At 43.6% G+C, this 17,566-nt stretch overlaps 1 protein-coding gene across 3 annotated transcripts; it reads left to right on the top strand.

Annotated features, from left to right (window-relative positions):
• The first annotated feature begins 1,730 nt into the window (after positions 1-1,730).
• On the top strand, positions 1,731-14,306 carry prrx1b (paired related homeobox 1b). Of its 3 annotated transcripts, none has more exons than XM_037470743.2 (5): positions 1,731-2,573; positions 7,924-8,099; positions 10,122-10,303; positions 12,097-12,160; positions 14,026-14,306. In XM_037470743.2, the coding sequence occupies exons 1-5, from the start codon at positions 2,327-2,329 to the stop codon at positions 14,299-14,301; spliced, it is 945 nt and encodes a 314-aa protein (XP_037326640.2). In that variant the 5' UTR covers positions 1,731-2,326; the 3' UTR covers positions 14,302-14,306. The 3 variants fall into 3 exon arrangements, with proteins under 3 accessions (XP_037326640.2, XP_037326641.1, XP_037326642.1); XM_037470744.2 differs by lacking the exon at positions 12,097-12,160 and adding an exon at positions 12,485-12,550 and having other exon boundaries at positions 14,026-14,218; XM_037470745.2 differs by lacking the exon at positions 12,097-12,160 and having other exon boundaries at positions 14,026-14,215.
• Positions 14,307-17,566: the final 3,260 nt, after the last annotated feature.

Raw genomic sequence — 17,566 nt, 5'->3', positions numbered from 1 at the left:
GCGTTGCACACCTGTGGCCAGTCAAGGGGCTGATTAGCCTGCAAGTGTGCAGCTGCTGCTTGATGATTAAGAGCCGAGTACTGTTTTTTGGCCGGTGCTCAGGTGACACGGCCTTGAGACAAACCTCCATTTTACTTAACAATAAACTTTACTTTACAATAAATAAATACAAGCAGAGACATTTTCGTCAGATGTCCAATATTTACTCTCATATTTTGGTCTCCTGAGAAATATGTCCCCCTAACTGGAGAATTTTGTAGTTCACCAGATAGTATCTTAATGTGGTTCCAAATATGCAAATTGCCAATTTAATACTATATTTAAACTGTATTTTCCCCTGAAAATATTGGAGGACAGTATAAAGTGATAATAATTCTCCTGAGAAGAACACAAAAAAAGAAAAGAAAATGTGCGGTTCGGCAGACTCGTACAGTTCCTGGCATTTTCCAAAACGAAAAAAAAACAAGCAGGTACTTTTCATATAAATACTAATGACTGACCATCTGCCTTCTTGGAAACACCACATTGAGTCTGTCTGCAAACAGCCAAAACTAACAATCCATTTCACTCTTTGGCCTTGGGGTTTTTAGGGGAGCAAGTGGACACATTCTGCTTTAGTTCTTGACACTAAAATAATAAATGGGATTAAAACGCCTGTCCACCACTTTAGAGTCTAAACTGCTCCACCTAATGCATATCTCCCCCTTACCCCTGAACCACCTTACCATAACAACTTTAGGCGTGACAGCATTGTCTCTGACACTGTCAATGCTGGTTCTGATTGTGCTTTCCCAGTTCTCCCTTTCCTCCAGTGGGCCCAACGCTCGGCCTGGGCCTCCAGCAGCGAGCGAGATGAGAGTGTAGGAGAACTGCTGTGTGCGGGGCGCCATGCAGAGAGCTGGCTGCAGGTCCACAGCGGCAGAGCAGCCAGATTCAGAAGGGCCCCCCCACAGAAAGAGCCTTGTATACCTTAAATGATGTCATACTGTAATAATTAAATGGCTAATTGTCTCTTTGACAGCGTTTTTACTTCTTTGTCATATAGAAGAATCAGCATAATCTTTGACAGTTTTAAGGACCAGGTTTTTCCTGAAAGTAACTTTAACAAGGCTACTGTAATTGAATAAATACACTTTACATCCACCACTGGTGCTGGACAGCTGCACATCTATCATCAGAGCTTGTTTAATGGAAACAACTAAACCGCTAAAAGAGGTTAAAAAGCATCACAGAGTTGGGGACAAAACCATGTAATTCATTGTAAACATATAAAAAGAAAATTAGTGCAGCTTTAATTATCCTATTTACTGTTGCCCCATTTGTTCTGTGTTGAAATCATGGATCACTATTGGACGACGGCTCAGCCTCACGAGGACACGTCCGTGGATGGACCAACTGGCACGATCCGGGTTTATCGACACACAGAGGACACCGGTGTGTCCCCTGCTAGTCTCCCCCCTGGACTTTCCTGGACCCCCGATCACCCTCATTACACGGTGAGGTTTGCCAGCTAGGGGAACTCAAACAGGCCAAACCAAGGTGTCGATGGTGCTGATGGTGATGTTTCTGCCTACAGGGGGGGGGGGGGGGGGGGGGGTTAAGGGGGCGGCTCGTGGCCTGCGAAACGTCAGGAAAAACATGAAGGCTTTGCCACGTAATTACGGGGCTCTCTCAGAGAGAGAGAGAGAGAGAGAGAGAGGGAGAGAGAGAGAGAGAATGAGAGAGGGTGGGGTGACTACAGGGTCTATAGCCTGGAGGAGCGGCGGTAACGTCCTGCCTCCCCGCGCCTAGCTGCCGCTGAGCAACTTTTTGCGCGCACACGCAGCTTCGCGCATCTGGTCGTCATCATCATCATCATCAGCAGCAGCATCAGCAGCAGCAGCGGCAGCGGCAGCTCTTCCTGCTCAGATGTGACTCAACCGTAGTCGGAAGAGAGCTCCTTCTCCTCAGAGGACTTGTGCGAAACGCGTCTTTGAGACTTTTCCTTCCGAGGCAGCAGGACACGCTGATGTTTGTCTCGTTTGACGCGCGCCGCCGGATGGATTGTGTGTGAGGGGTTTGATCGCACGTGGCGGAGTGAGGGAAACAGGCTTGGAGAAAACCTTGCTGAAGTTGGTTCGAGTCCCGCTCGACTGATCTGGATGTGAATAGATCCGCGTTCCGCCTCGGAAGAACCGAGTGTCTCTCGGTGTGGTTTCTGGAGCTCGTGCGCTCTACACACGCGGATCTTTTTTGGCTCGCTTGTCGATTCCTCGCTTTCTGTTTCTCATCAGAGCTGCGAGTTTTTTTTTCTTCTTTTTTTTTACGCTGTTCCTCCGCTTGCGTCATGACTTCTAGCTATGCACATGTAATGGACAGGCAAGCCTCGCTTTCAAACCGCCTGGAGAGTCCGATCACGTCGAACCTGGACAACCTGCAAGCCAAAAAGAACTTCTCGGTCAGCCACCTGTTGGATCTGGAAGAGGCCGGGGAAATGGTCGGCACCCAGGCCGACGAGAGCGTCGGAGAGGCGGGGAGGAGTATGCTGGAGTCCCCGGGGCTGACGAGCGGAAGCGATACGACCCAGCAGGAGAGTAAGTGAAAAAGCGAGCCGGATCAGGAGTGCCGCGGGCTGGGACCTAAAGCCTACTTGTAGATCTTGTGACCGACAGACATTTTACGTTTTCTTTCTTTCTTTCTTTTAGTGTATCCACGGTATGAACCGCTCGAGTTATCAGGCTCGATACCCCCCCCCCCCCCCCGCCACCAAAAAAAGAAACCCTGCAGATCTGACCCAAATGCGATTCTAATGAGAAGCTGTAAAAAGAGAGCATTTTTTGTTAATACGTCCTGGCGCGTGTCCTTGTGCTCATCCTTTCAATGGACCCTGCAGAATGCAGCGGGCACGGAATGAATCATTTAATGACTTATGGCAATGCATCATCCTTTACGCCCCCCCCCGCTCAAAACGGCCCTTATTTCCCCATTAACACTTTGATGTCAGTGAGGTAGGATGATGTTGGTGGACATGGTCAGTAAAGGCACCTTGCAAGTCAAACTCGGGGGTAATAAATGTCTCGTAGGGACCTAAACGAGACCACGTTTCTTCTTCTTTTTTTTTTTACTGAAGATAAATATAATTGGGGGAAGAAGAATAGCTTAAATATTTGATAACAGAGAGACGGGGCGACTGCGTCACGTGTATGGAAGTTTAATGATGAATAATGTATTTGATTTTTTCACAAAAAAATGACGTGCTCGTGATTTGTTTCAACCAACACATTCCGCCGTGTGCGTCAAAGTAAGGCTCGTGCCAGCCGAGTTTGGTGCGTGTAGTTCTCGTTCATGCAAAAACATGGGAATAAAAACGGTTCTATTTGTTTAAACGCACCGTTGCGCGCGTGGTTGGAAAAACAACAAACAAACCCTCAAAAAACCCACTTCGGTGCAACGTTGAGAGAGAAAATAATCGCCTCTTCTTCCTCCTCCTCCTGCTCCTCTGCTCAAGGGACCATTTGCAGCGGTTGACAGAGACGTTGTAGGCTTTAATGAGTGTTATTGTTAGTTGTTAAAAAGGCAAAAAATCGTGTGAGAAATATGCAGGAGGAAGTGGCCGGGTCACCTCGTTAATTCCCGGTTATTTTCTGCCTGTCAAACACTCCGAGTATCGGAGGCTAAATCATTTGTCATAATTACCGCGCGTGTCCTCCGCCAACAATTAAGGAATCAAATAGCAGCATCTCATCTGACCTTCTGTTTTTGAGAGGTGGTTTCTGACGGAGTCACTTGGTTCGTGGAAACATTTTCCCAAGATTCGGGTAGAAATAATGACACATGTTGGAAGCTAATTACATTTTTTTTCTTTTAACGATTTGTTGACTCAACAGTTTGATTTTCTACCTTTATTTTCTATTTCAGGTCTTAACACATATAAATACAAAATATAAGAGCTAAATAGACGGTGGACACATGAAAGAAGATTTCAAATTAAAATGTCAACAATTAAATGTATGGATGTTTTAGAATTTTATGAGCTCTCCTCTCGGCAGGAGGACTAATTGACTTCCACTGATAGCTGCTAATGAGATCAGTATTGGTCAGTATGATCCCTATGAGGACGGGGACAGCTTTATTTCGCTAGTTTAAATGGCATCTTGTTTAAAAATCACTATCGAAATATACACAGAGAACCATTAGAGTTTGTTTCAATCTTTCATATATTTGACAACCCGAAGTAGGGAGCGAATGTAACCTAAATTGAAGTTACAAAATATGCATTTTGCACATTTCTTTCCGTCCCACTTGCCACATTTACTCCTTGTTCAACAATAAAATAAAAATATAGCATTCATTTTGTCATGCAATTCCAAATAACCATCTTTCGACTTAAACGTAATTTAAATGTTCCACAATTGTTTTGAAATAGTAGTTTAGAATCTAAAGTATAAAAAAGCCAAGTTACAATAATTAAATTATATTTAATAATAAAATGTATGTCATTATCAAAACACATTTTAATCTCACGATAGATGGATCCTTACGTTGTGTCGCTTTTCTCCGCGTGTGACGTCATTCCGCACGGGCGGACTAATGAAGTGCGTCATAATTTTCAAGTAACCCTCGAGCCTGTAAAATGGATTTCTTTTTAAAAGCGGGACCCGATGCGCGCTGGACGGTTAGCCAATGGGCTAATTTACTCCATTCCTCCACCCGAGCCGGTGTCTCACCAACTGATCCGAGGTCGGCCTCCATCAGAGCCGCTGCTCTGATGGAGGACACGCGTCACAGCAGAGATGGTTCAGCTCAGCTGGTTCAAGTGTGAGGCAGAGACGTTGACGTATGACGTATGACGTTTTTTGTAATTTCTTTCAAATGGAATATTTTATTTCAAGTGGACATATTTTTGAAAAATAGTATGAAAATTAAAAAATAAATAAAAAAAGTGAGAGTGATATATATATATATATATATATATATATATATATATATATATATATATATATATATATATATATATATATATATATATATATATATATATACATAATAATCATAATGATGAAACAACAAAGAAAAGCTGTATCGTTATTTGGTATTTTAATGTTTTTATTCTCTAGATGGTTAACTGCGGGGTCAGGACCGCACTGAGGGCAAGATAAAGTCTGAAAGGTCAGGAAAGGATTAACAGGATTAGAAAGAAGAAAAGAAAATCACCGTCACAAAATCTGTTTATTTTTCGGATTGTATTTTTAATCTTGAATCTTTAAAGTGGTATGTTAATTAGTTTAAAAAGAAGCAAAACACAACATAAATAAAATTAAATCCTTCTCCATTACACCATCTCCACAAATAAATTGAAATTAGGACAAAGGAGACATTTTTAAACAAACGCAGGAATTTCAGAGAAACAATAGACTGTTGAGTTCGTGCTGCTTCATTTTAAGGCGCTGGAAGGCCGAAGGGACTGTGCAGCACTTCGTTGGAACTTCTCAACAAAATATGGGTTGAAACAGATAAAATATGGAAATGAGAATGAGTGTTTTCCTCAAAGTAACCTACAGTTCACTGTCAACAATATTAAAACAGTGAACTCGATTCAGGTTTCTTCCATTTTTAAATTGCCTCATTACAAATCAGCTGTTAAAGGCAAATGAATGGTGGATGTGGATCCTTGAAGGATCAATATGAGACGCCACAGGATGATCAAAAAATGTTTTTGTAGTGAAATTACAAATGCGTTTTATATATATATGTATATATATATTTGTGTCGTAGAAATCCTTCTAAATGCAACAATGTGAGTGGTTGCCTTCAAACTGCTCACAAACCAAACTGCGTTTAAGCACCGACTAATATTCAAGGTCACAAGTTACTCCTTTATGTGCTCTGCCATTTAAAAGCAGCAGATGTCTCCTGATTGGCAGAGACTGCAGGGGAGAAGCTTTTCTCTCATTAGACCACAAAGCAAACAGGCTCAGTGTTGACCCACTGCAGCATCTGCCAGCGACAGTCAACCAGGTGTGTGTGTGTGTGTGTGTGTGTGTGTGTGTGTGTGTGTGTGTGTGTGTGAGAGAGAGAAGTAAGAAGTAAAAGCAGTCTATTACGAGTTCTGCATCAGGATTTAGCTCTGAACATACTCACATTTTCCCCAGTTTGTTAATCATTGAATAAAGTCAATGTATTTACTTACATTTTAAATGAGTACTGTAATTAAATAAATACATTTGTATATAAGAATCTTAATGTTTAGGATTTCTTAGCATTCAGTTCGTCATCCTTTAAATAAAACATCTCCACCACAGGCTGAGAAGATGAACAAGAACTTTAAATATTTGATATCCCCTGAGTCATCCTCGTCTGCTGAGTAAGAGCTTTAGATGCAGTCAAAAGTTCCCCATCTTTCATTCTCTTTGGTTAATGTTTTCCAGTCGGGTGACATTCTGGAGATATAATACTTTTACATGACAACGCTGAGAGAGTCCCTATCAATGTCAATGCCACCGTGGCTTTTAATAAAAATGCACACTGAAGTTCAATCAGACGATTCCACCCACGACTATTTTGTATCAGCTGAAACACAATGCAGCACAGATTTCATGTTTCAAATCAGCAAAGTGACCAAATATTCCCACTGACCATCTGCCAGTGATTACCCTTCCCTCACACTCCTGTTGAACCTATGTCATGGATACAATGTTTTTCAGCCAAACTGCGAATAAATGTCACATTTATCTAAAAAGGATTTCACCGGGTTGTAACACACGTTTGCTTGATACTACTAATTAAACACTTTAGCTTGTTGTCATTCAACCCGACAGCATTTCAATTTTATTGTCTTGCAAAAATATCTTTTTCCTGATTAAAAGGCGTTTTGATTTGCGGTAAATCTGATTCCAGAATCTGCACAGTCCTTCATTGCTGTGAATGTAAACATAATGCTCTAAAAAGCATGAAGCCTTTAACTGTACTGCATATAAGAACATGAATGGCTGTACAGAGTAACTTCAACCACTGTGCGTGTGTGTGTGCGTGTGTGTGTGTGTGTGTGAGGAACACGGATGATCACAATCTCGTGTTTTATGTGAAGTGTTATTTGTGGACTTGTTGTGCAGCCACTGGGCCCCTCCAGGAAGGTTCAGATGTACACGTGCAGCTGCAGGACGGATTCCATATTTCTCTTGTTTGTTTGCTTGGACGCGTGTGTCTGTTTGTGTCGGATCAGGTAACAAGTGGGCTGTTTTTATTGCACATCCAGGATTTGTTTTTAAGGTTCTTTTAAATAATCACATCATCAGTTTGACCAGTTACGTTATCTCTCCATGTTTTGGAACGTCTCTCTGTGACATTTCTGCCTTCACAGCGATGTAATGGAGCTTAGTTCTTGCCGCTCACACCATCGTTTGCATGGATTACCCACAGAGAACACCGCCCCTCAATGTTAGATTCCTGTAATAAGCTCCACACACATGCTTCCTTTTCTACTTATTCATTTCGTCAATAACCCATCTAGTCAGGATATATCAGGGTTTTTTTTTACGGCCATTTGTGGCTTTAAATGAGGGCCTGACACCTGACACCAGTCTCAGACACACAGTTTCACACATGGTTTCGAGGATTGGGCAAGATTTGCAGAGGTATGCTCACTTCAGTGAAAGCTGCTATATAATCAGAATATTAGGGTAACAGTATTAATAACTCATATCGTCCACTTCGGTCCACTTCCACTTCACGCTTACATGGTAATATCAACATGTCCTGCCAACAAAAGCTCTATGTCAAAGATGGATGTACCCGGTAGCAGCTGTAAGTCGGGTGTAGAGCAGGTTGGACATTAATCGTAGGCTGAACTTCTTGATCAAGACCTCAACACTTTTCACATCTGCAGACCTTTTAAATATTTAAATCATCAAACAGTCTGATCGAGGGTCGTTCTTCTCCCTGCAGATGAACAGATGAACACGGAGGAGAAGAAGAAGAGGAAGCAGCGCAGGAACAGGACCACCTTCAACAGCAGCCAGCTCCAGGCTCTGGAGAGAGTGTTTGAGAGGACACACTACCCCGACGCCTTCGTCCGGGAGGACCTGGCCCGCCGGGTCAACCTCACCGAGGCCCGAGTCCAGGTACGCACAGAACACAACTTGAACCTGCCGGAATCATTCAGGGACTTCTATTTGTGACACGTCCTCCTCCCTCACAACATAAAAGTCAGATTATTGGAATGTTAAGGTTTGCCTTTGGCATCCTTGAATCCTTTGTGTCCTCATGACTCAGGCTGGGAATTGATAAATGATTAATGAACAGCTTTGTTTGAACAATCGACAGAGAGCAGCGGAACGAAGTAGATACTGGGAACACGTCTAAACTGGAGGACTACTCCCTGTAACACTAATAGATTCAGTTAATAATCCTACTTAGTGGCCAGCAGTCATCAGGGCCCATTAACATGTTTAGTCCTTCCATTAGGGGGGGGGGTTTACTGATAAGAGTTTGTCAGCCCCCCCCCCCCACAAATTTCCTCTAAAAGACCTGCACAATCTCTTGAATAATCACTGACTTTGAGCAGCTTAAAAAACTTCCCCAAAGGGATTGGACGTGATCAGAAAAGTGGATGTAATGATTCTCTAATTTCCGCTGCGGTTTACAGATTAGTGAAAAGGAGCTAAATATAAATCAGTATTTGTCCAAATGTTTGAGGTCACTCCTCTGAATGTCGTCAACAACATTCATTCAATATTTCTACAAGCACGAGAAAAAGTGAAAGCTACTTTCTGTGTTCCTTAAGTGTCACAGTAGCGTTACTACAAGTACTACATTAGTGTCTCGTTCAGTTGGATTAAGCTAAATCTATAGCAGAAACCTGCTGAGGGGACAAAAGACTGAACAGGACATTTACGATTTCAAATACACCAAAATAACATTAAAATGACACATCTGTGTGTATTGATTCCCCTTTTGTCCTAACACAAGTATTTCTAGTTCTGGGAAATTCGAAAATCCCCGCGGCCCCATTGAGCTCTTTCAATCGGGTTTCTATGGCAACTTCTTTTTGGTCAAACAGAAAAAATTAACTAGGGCAGAAGAAAGTCAGTGCATGCAGCGGAGAGATAGATATCCCTAATCTTCTCCATTATATCAGCTGAAGAGGGGACTCTGTTTTGTCAAACTGTAAAAGTCAGAGGAGCAATATGTCCTCATAAGTGAGTGGGACATTTCCTCCTTTGTCCCCTGTGTCCCCCCCCCCGCCCCCCCCATAGAAATGATGCCTTTGGGTGTACTGGATCGGCTTTGAAATGCTAATGCTAATGTTAAATGCCCGCCGTTATGCGCATGTTCATCTGTGCTCACATGCTGTAGTGCATTATTCTTGGATGGCCTGTTTTCAGAACACAGCAGTGAGAGAGTATTTGTTCAGTGGGCAGGGAGAGAGGGAGGTGAAGAGGAAATGCTGATGTCGGAGGGAGAGAAGCGGCACATCTGCGAGTAATGTGTTGCAGGAACGCTTTGATAAAAGAGACTGGGGTCTAATTCCTGAGGCCGTACGTCAGAGCCCCCGCGAGCGCCCGCAGCTTCTAATAATGGATTCGATTTCTCAGTGAGGAAAAACACTAGGAACCCTTGAGTCACATCATCATGTGTTTGGGAAAAACCAAAGAAAAGAAGAGGGGCGTGAGGAGGGGTCGATGGTGAATCGGAGAAGAAAAATGTGTGTTGAAGCGAGCGGCGACGAATTTGTGAGGAACGTTGTTTTTTTTAATCTGAGAAAAAAAGCTCAGGGCCAGAGAATTATCCAGGAAAAAACCAACAGCCTCCGGTGGATTTCATTTGCATGGCCTGTTCCTTCATTTGATTGCACGGTGAACACAGTCAACACACGTGAGGGACGTCTCATGTTCAGGCCGCAACACAACCAGGAACCCCCGAGCTGTTTTGAACCACCGATGAAGACCACGAGACGTGGTCCACGGCCCCCCAAAAAAAGATAGATAGCGGCCATTTGAGTCTTATGCATCAGTTTTAGTTCCAATCCATTCGTTCAACTTGATGATTTGCCATATTTAGCTTCCACAAGGAGTTTGTCACGATCAAGATAATAAGACAATAAGTGAAAGGATGCTTCACCCCGTTGTCTTCTTTGATTCCAGGTTTGGTTTCAGAACCGGAGAGCTAAGTTCCGCAGGAATGAGCGCGCCATGCTGGCCAGCAAAAACGCCTCGCTCCTCAAATCGTACTCCGGAGACGTCACGGCGGTGGAGCAGCCGATCGTACCGCGCCCGGCGCCACGCCCAAACGACTACCTGTCCTGGGGCAGTGCTGCCCCCTACAGGTAGAGTCCCCTGCGCTCGCTCTCTCGCTCGCTCGCCCCCCCGACGCGCCGCACCGCCGCGACCCTCGCATCCAGGCCACGACACACACCGCCTGCTCACACTCGGCGCTGCTTCTGCACTGACCACGTCACTGTGACACGGCGGAACGAGGACCCCAAAGAACTCGAGTAGAACCACTGAGAAGTTTTTCATTTGTTAGTAAAAAACAAACAAAATTGTAAGTAGATATGTTAAAGTTAAAGTGTAGTTTCACTGTTCACAGTATAATTGTTCTTGTTCTTTGGTGAAAGAAGAAAAAGGGAAAGAATGTTAAAAACAGAAGCTGCATAAACTACACTGATAGAAGTGATTAACTTAAAATAGGACGGAAGACAGAAAAGAAGAACAGAAAGAAGAGTGAAGAGAAAGCAGGACATAAAGAAGCTGTAGTTAGAAAGTAGAACGTTTCTTCAACGTTCTCAATACTCGTGTCAATTACTCCTACAGTACCACAAACTGTACTTCAGTACTAACTTACTCTCCCTCGGCTCTCGGCTGCACAACATCAGTCACACAAGTGCCTCCAGATGAGAAAGCACAGCTGATACCACAATAACCACATGTTAACACCGCAGTCTCACACACGACTACACGCACACTTACACACACACTGCTCTCTGTTATTGTTTCATTTCCTCCTCCTCTTCTACCTGGACGCGCTTCTCATAGTTGCTCCTCTCCTCTGATCCGCCTGGACTCAAACTCAGGAGGTGCAGGTCAGCAGACCCTTTAATGTGTGTTGTTTTATTCATTCGACCTTTTATTTCCACACAAGCTAAAGGATGAGTGTGTTCTATTATTCTTACAGTGATCACATCCAATGGTCAGTCTCTCAATGACGTTTGACTTCCTGGCTGTGAGCCCACCGGTTTCCTATTGAGCCCAAGTAACAGTAGTTTTCTTCTTTTAAAAGAGCCTCTCTAATCTCCTAAAAGCAGCGGGTCGCTGAGGTTTTTATCAAACAAACATCAGTGCATTTTTTGGCAACTATTTTCACCAGCGTATTTTTTCAGATTTACGATGCAGTTTAGTAGCGGCAAGACTGTTTTTTTTTAATTCTCTTTTAGTAATTTGAAATTCAAACACATGAAGCCTATTTGAGCACTTATGAGCTCCTGATGTGATCTTGGAGTAATTTGTAGTTGCCTTTACAAAAGAAAACTCAACAGTTAATTTTTTTCACAAACTGCTGCACTGTCAAATAAAACACTGAATCACATCTGTGGGGCTCAAATGAAATTTAATGGCTTCTTCTTTCAGGCCTTGTTGTATAACAGACTTATACTTTTGTATTTAAAGTATTCAAAAAATCAGTTTTATGGGTTGAATAAAGACATATTTAGTTTAAGTACAAAAAGTTTCAAATTATTATAGCATACTGTTTGGATAAGGATTGTTTAAACAGGATTATTTGATCAATTAATGACTGATGAAGAAATAGACTTTTGTGATAAAGGACAATGCATTGATATTTCTTTCTAAATATTAGGACAATTTTAGGACACATTCTCTTTATGTTCGACTCTGCTGGGAAAATTAGCCTCGGTAATCCTAAAAATCCTGCATCTCCACAGTAAAGAACGTGAGTCCGACACTCCTTCCTTTCTCCGTGTCTTCACCCTGCTGTGACCTTTTTGCCTCGTCCGTCCTTGAGCCATTTTGACTCCACTGAATATGTCACAGTCTTGTCTTGCACATATCTAACCCTTAACTCATTATGTTAAATAAAAACATCCCTTTTCCTCGCCCCCAGTCCCATCGCTCCCCTCTGTCAGCATGAGCAGGGCGGGACCAGATCCTGTGACCCTCCTGACGAGGTGATAATGTGAAAACAAACCGTATTAAATCCACTGTTGACCCCTGTGACCCCTTCTCTGCTACACTACACCAGATAATGAACGCTACGCCGAGAGACATAGCTCTACTGGGCAACATTTTTTGTGACTCTGGTTACATTGGTCCTGATTTACAGTAATCCTCCGTTATGAAACTGGGTGTAAATGTCAAACCCTGCGGCCGCGGCTCACTGGGAGCTTTCTGGCCAGACGCGGAGCAGCGGGAAAGTCTTTTGTGAAGCAGGAATAATGCTGCGTGGAACGCGCTAATGTGGTGCTAACACTTGACTGTATATTATCCTAAAGCTGGTATCCGATGCCGGAGGGAGGGCCGGTGCGAGTGCCACAGAAAATGCTGCCCTCAGAGAACAAGTACGCTTTCACTTCACTCCATTCAGATCTCCTCTTTTTAAATACAACTCACAGTATTCTCCTTTTAAAGAGGAATACTCTTACTTTTTTCCAAATTCTTAATAGGTTGTTTTTAAATTTGAATGACTTATAAATGATTTTGTGTCAACATTTTTTTTTAAGGATCGTTACAGTGTTTTTGTGCATTTTCAACCAATTTTCATGAGTAGAAAAACGTTTCTCTTCGCAATCTTTGTGTTCAGTTAAATCAATAGTTACTTCAAACACTATTTGCAGAGACAAGCCATCGTTGACCATCGTGCTTTTATTTTTGTTTCAGTCACAGAATCGTAGCGTGGTTATATATGCTGACGTTTTAAATCCATCTTCCCTCACAGCTGAAATATCAAAAAATAATTGTACAGTGTAGATAATGACTTTGAAAAACAATAAATATATCACTTGTTATATTCTAATTAATAATTTGAGAGATTTTTGACTAATGCTATTATTTAATAATAATAATAATAATGATTTTTGTGTGCCTCGTGATGATTAAAAAACAAATACTGCTGGCATAATTAATGACAAACTAACTTAGTGAAAGTTCTACTAAAGAAATAAAGTGAAAAAGTCCTTAAACATGACAGTAGCTTCAATAAAATAAAGCCAATTTTAACCTCTTAGCTGTTTGTTAGAAATAGGCCAGAAAGTGGAATTTGTTTTCAGTCCTTAAAGAATAGTTTTAAAGCAACATTCATTTTTAAACTACACATTTTCAATGTTGATGAAGGCCATGAGAGGTGGCTGAGAGCTCTGGAAATTTTCCAATTAGGTGACTAATTACCCATATGTGTCATTGTGTCATTTGTTTGACTAACAATGGAGCAGCATTGGGCTTCAACCCTTAAACCGTGATCCAGAGACACAGCGGGACACTTTACAGCAGCAGATGATTAGGAAACCGTAAGAGGAACTTTGAAACCTCTGTGTGCTGCAAGACAAAGTCAAACCATGCTTTTAAAAGTGTTGTTTTTAAAGACACTTCCCTCTGTGTCAGGCCCAGTGTGGGAGAATAAAAAAGAGTTTGTGTTGGTAGTTGGGGAAACAAGCTGAGGCAAATATCTTCTTCTAAGTGGTTTGCCAGTTAAAACCTGAACCCCCCGAAGGCTGAATCTTTCAGTTTCCTAATCTAACCAGTCACTGAATGAAGCGCTACGTAACAGGCAACTCGAGCTAATCAACAAACCTTTCACGCTCTGAGAAATGTGATGGTTCGGTAAAAATGTACAGGAACACTGGTCGACTTCCTTTTGGGGGATTTGGGGTTGTTGCTTTGTAACCTCACATTTTGCCTGAATGCGTCCACGTGATCAGTGATACCTGTTTTTGTTCCTTTCTTCATATTTCCACAGCTGCGGCTCAAGCTGAGCTTCAGCTCGCTGTCAGCCACAGGTGATGTAACCTTTTCCCCCCCCCCTCCTCTTGTCTCTCAGCGCCATGGCCACCTACCCGCCCACCTGCTCCAACACCAACACGTCCCAGGGCATGAACATGGCCAACAGCATCGCCAACCTGCGGCTCAAAGCCAAGGAGTACAGCTTGAACCAGGTGCCCACGGTAAACTGAGAGGAGGAGGAGGAGGAGGAGGAGGAGGAGGAGGAGCGGATGGTGACTGGCGCAGGAGGGGAGGGGAACCCCACTGCCACTGGACCCCCGCGGACGGACACCGTCTGTGGGTTGAGCATCACCTCACATACCCCGGATCATGAAGCCTCCCCCCCCCCCCCCCGCCCCCCTCTCGGTGGCGGTACTACACCTACATGCAAATTGTTGGACACCGAGTGACTGAAGGATTCCCCCCCCCCCCCCCTCAACCTTTTTTTTTTTTTTTTAATTCTCCTGAGCTGAGAGACAGCTGGACTGGATGCTACAGTCGCGTATCTGCACAGCTTTACATTTGTGATGTGGAGGGCGAGTTTTTTCAACCATCATATTGCCTCCACTCAGAGAACTTGTTCCTGATGGACGGACTACGCGCTTTCGTCTGTGGCGTTGGATGAAGCGACACACCGAAATGTGGGATCGACACTCTTTTTAAAGCCGACAACCAACCGATAAGGACTTTCTCTGACATTTATGCAATTCTTTAAACAGAGAAAGTTCCGTTTTTCCACCTTTCTTTCCATGTTATACCACTGAGCAGCAAACAATTTCAACGCATTTACATTTCCATGTAATAGTCCAATATAAAGGAGAGGCTAATGTATTTCTAAATCCCAAACCATCTCGTAATTTCCTATGATATCATTTATTTGTAACAGAATAAAAACATGTATATTAATAAAAATGCATTTTAAGCAATGCAATGCCACAGTGTCCATTTCAACAGATCTTACAAAAAAAATAGTATATTGGTAGTTAAGACAATTCAGAAAAGCAAATTGTAACCCCGGACCTCCTTCATGCCCCATTAGAAAGAAGATTTACAGTTTTTCCTCCACTGAAGCACCTCAAGCTGCCCCTGCTTTGCCTCATGAGCAGGGGAATCCTCTCCTCACCATGGAGGGCCCTTGGGCATCGTTTGGCTCTGCGGCTGTTAGACAAGGTGTTTCTTCTCCTTGGCCCCTCACAACCTTTGCCGTCAACAAACACATGTGGACAGCGTGCTGGTCCGGCGCTCACGGGCCATAAAAGCGGGGTCCAACGAAGCTTCAGCTGAAGCGGTGGAGTCTTTATTTTTTTGGGGAAAAAGGTCTAAATAGGTGTGGTGTGTGTGTAGAAATGTTTTTGGGAGTAGTTTATTATTTCCAACACATGAATATCCGAGGAACACTGATTTACCTATTTTTTTGTCATACACTAAACTACCTTCAAAAAGTCTAAAGTTGAAGTTTGTTTTGACGAGGGAAAGCATTGTTCACATGGTGAAAGTTGGCCTTCAGCATCTTTTTTACTTTTATAGTTTTCTGTCCGCATTAAACTAATCACGGGAAGTATCACTTATTTCACCAAAGTTGAGTTTCATTTTTCAGCTAAAGGCTGTTCTTTGGCATCTATGATCAGTTATGTAGCGTTTCAGTCTTCTGTTTCATTTTATTTTTCAAATACTCTTTGTTCAGCTTTGAGAGTTTTCGCAGTGTTTCCTTTTTTCTTTTTGTTGTGATTTCTACTTTCCAGAACCAGATTTCCCATTCAACACTCTTAGAAAGCCTCCTTCACTGCTCCTGTGACAGCACGACAATTTGGGAAGAAGCAGCATTTACTCATCTCCAAAAGGTTTTCTTATAATGAAGTTAAGGCTTTAAGGACTTCTTCCTTGAGGGATGGTCGCGATGAAGAGGCGCCTCGCCGCTGTGACTTCATAAATGCCACGTTAAAAACAAGAGGGGATATGTTTTCTTTCCTGCTGTTGGTTGTTTTCCTGATCACTGATCCCTGACTCTGGTATGTCCAGTGTCAGACCCCCGGTCCCCCCCCCCCCCCCCCCTCTCCCCCCCTCTCCCCTGCCAGGCGCCCGGGCTCACCTTTCACGGCCAGGGCCCGGGCTGACCTGAAGTGATTCCAGATGTGGGGATCATTTTGACCCCCTCCGCCCCCAGCCTGCATACTCACCCCCAGGCCCTGGCCAGCCACTCTATCAAGCCTGACAGCGTCCCCTCGGACAGCGTCTCTCCTCGCCTGAGCCCATGACATGCAAGGCAGACCCCCCCCCCCACCCCACCCCCTCCCACCCCACCCCCCTTCACCACCACCAGCGCTCTTTCTACTCCTCCCCCTCCTCCTCCTCCTCCTCCTCCTTTGCCTTCACCCACCCACCCACCCCATCCTCAGCAACACATCTGGAGCTCATTACAGCGGAGACAGTCAGAGCGAGGGAGGGGCGGGGAGTCTGCGTGCAAAGTGTGTGTGTGTGTGTGTGTGTGTGTGTGTGTGTGTGTGTGAGCAGGAGCAACGAGAGCCTTTATTGACCCTTCTCCCTTAAAACATCCACCTTTTTCTTTTCCGCCCCTCTCTTTCATTCTCTTTGTTTCTTTTCTGCTCAGCGTTGGCTTTCTCCCCCTCCGTGCCACACAATCAAAAAATACTGCATTTAATGACTGCTTTTGCAAAAGAGCTCGGCACGAGAAAAAGAGAAGAAGAAGAAAAAAAAAGAAGGAGAGAAAATCTGCGAGCAGCTTGAGTGAAATACTGCACAGCTGTTAACAGTGTGTGGTTTGGGGGGAACAACCAGAAGAATTTCCCGAGATGAGTTTCCACGCAGAGTCAAGTTGACTGAGAGGTTGCACTGTTTGTGTGATTAAGTCACTATTATTACGCACTTTTCCTAAACACAGATGCGGGACTCGAATACACCCTCTGTTGGATTGTAAAGGAAACATAATTAGCTTGAAACTGCCATCTGAAGGTTACACTGATGACCATGTGTATTGCGCGCTCATTGCCAACGAGCACTTAGCTCTTTTTCTCAGGAAGTGAGGAAATCTGGCTGCTTTTTCCCATTAAAAACATGCTTACCTTTTTTTTCTGATTAACATACTACTTTTAAAGGGATACATTTCACAACGGTTTAATGGGCTCAGAGGTCATTAAATTCTCTCAGAAACTGAAGACCATGTAAACTTTAAAGGAGAACTCTGGCCTTATTTTCGGAGATACTTGGCACCATTTTGCTCCAGTGGAAGTGCTCGGAGCCAATGGAGGAAAAGTGTGCGTTTTACGTGGAAAAGCGCAAAGTAGAGGCCACACGTGCGCTTCCAACAAAGAGAGCTCGTCCTGTTGTGACTGCATGTGTTCCCCGTACAACCGTTTTAGTCACTTTCCCACAACAGACGGTGAGCCACACTCCATCGAGTCCTCTCCAGCTCTTATTTCCATGCTTCGCTCAGCTATTTCTGACACCATTCGTGGGAAAGACAGAGAGCCACATATTTTTCCCATTTGTACGACTCATGGCGCTGAATCTAGACGCAGAGAGATCAACCACGGCAGGCTTTTTTGCACCAACGAGGACGTTCAGAACCATAGAAACTTGAC

The sequence above is a fragment of the Pungitius pungitius genome, chromosome 7, assembly GCF_949316345.1.
Source record: "Pungitius pungitius chromosome 7, fPunPun2.1, whole genome shotgun sequence".
In the NCBI taxonomy this organism is placed as follows: Eukaryota; Metazoa; Chordata; class Actinopteri; order Perciformes; family Gasterosteidae; genus Pungitius; species Pungitius pungitius.
The sequence above is the reverse complement of the archived record's forward strand: the minus strand, read 5'-3'. Positions and strand labels throughout refer to the sequence as shown.

Coding starts and splice junctions, on each gene's coding strand:
- prrx1b (XM_037470743.2), top strand. CDS start 2,327: ATGACTTCTAGCTATGCACATGTAATGGACAGGCAAGCCTCGCTTTCA. Junction 8,100..10,121: donor TCACCGAGGCCCGAGTCCAG/GTACGCACAGAA, acceptor CTTTGATTCCAG/GTTTGGTTTCAGAACCGGAG. Junction 10,304..12,096: donor GGCAGTGCTGCCCCCTACAG/GTAGAGTCCCCT, acceptor CCTCGCCCCCAG/TCCCATCGCTCCCCTCTGTC.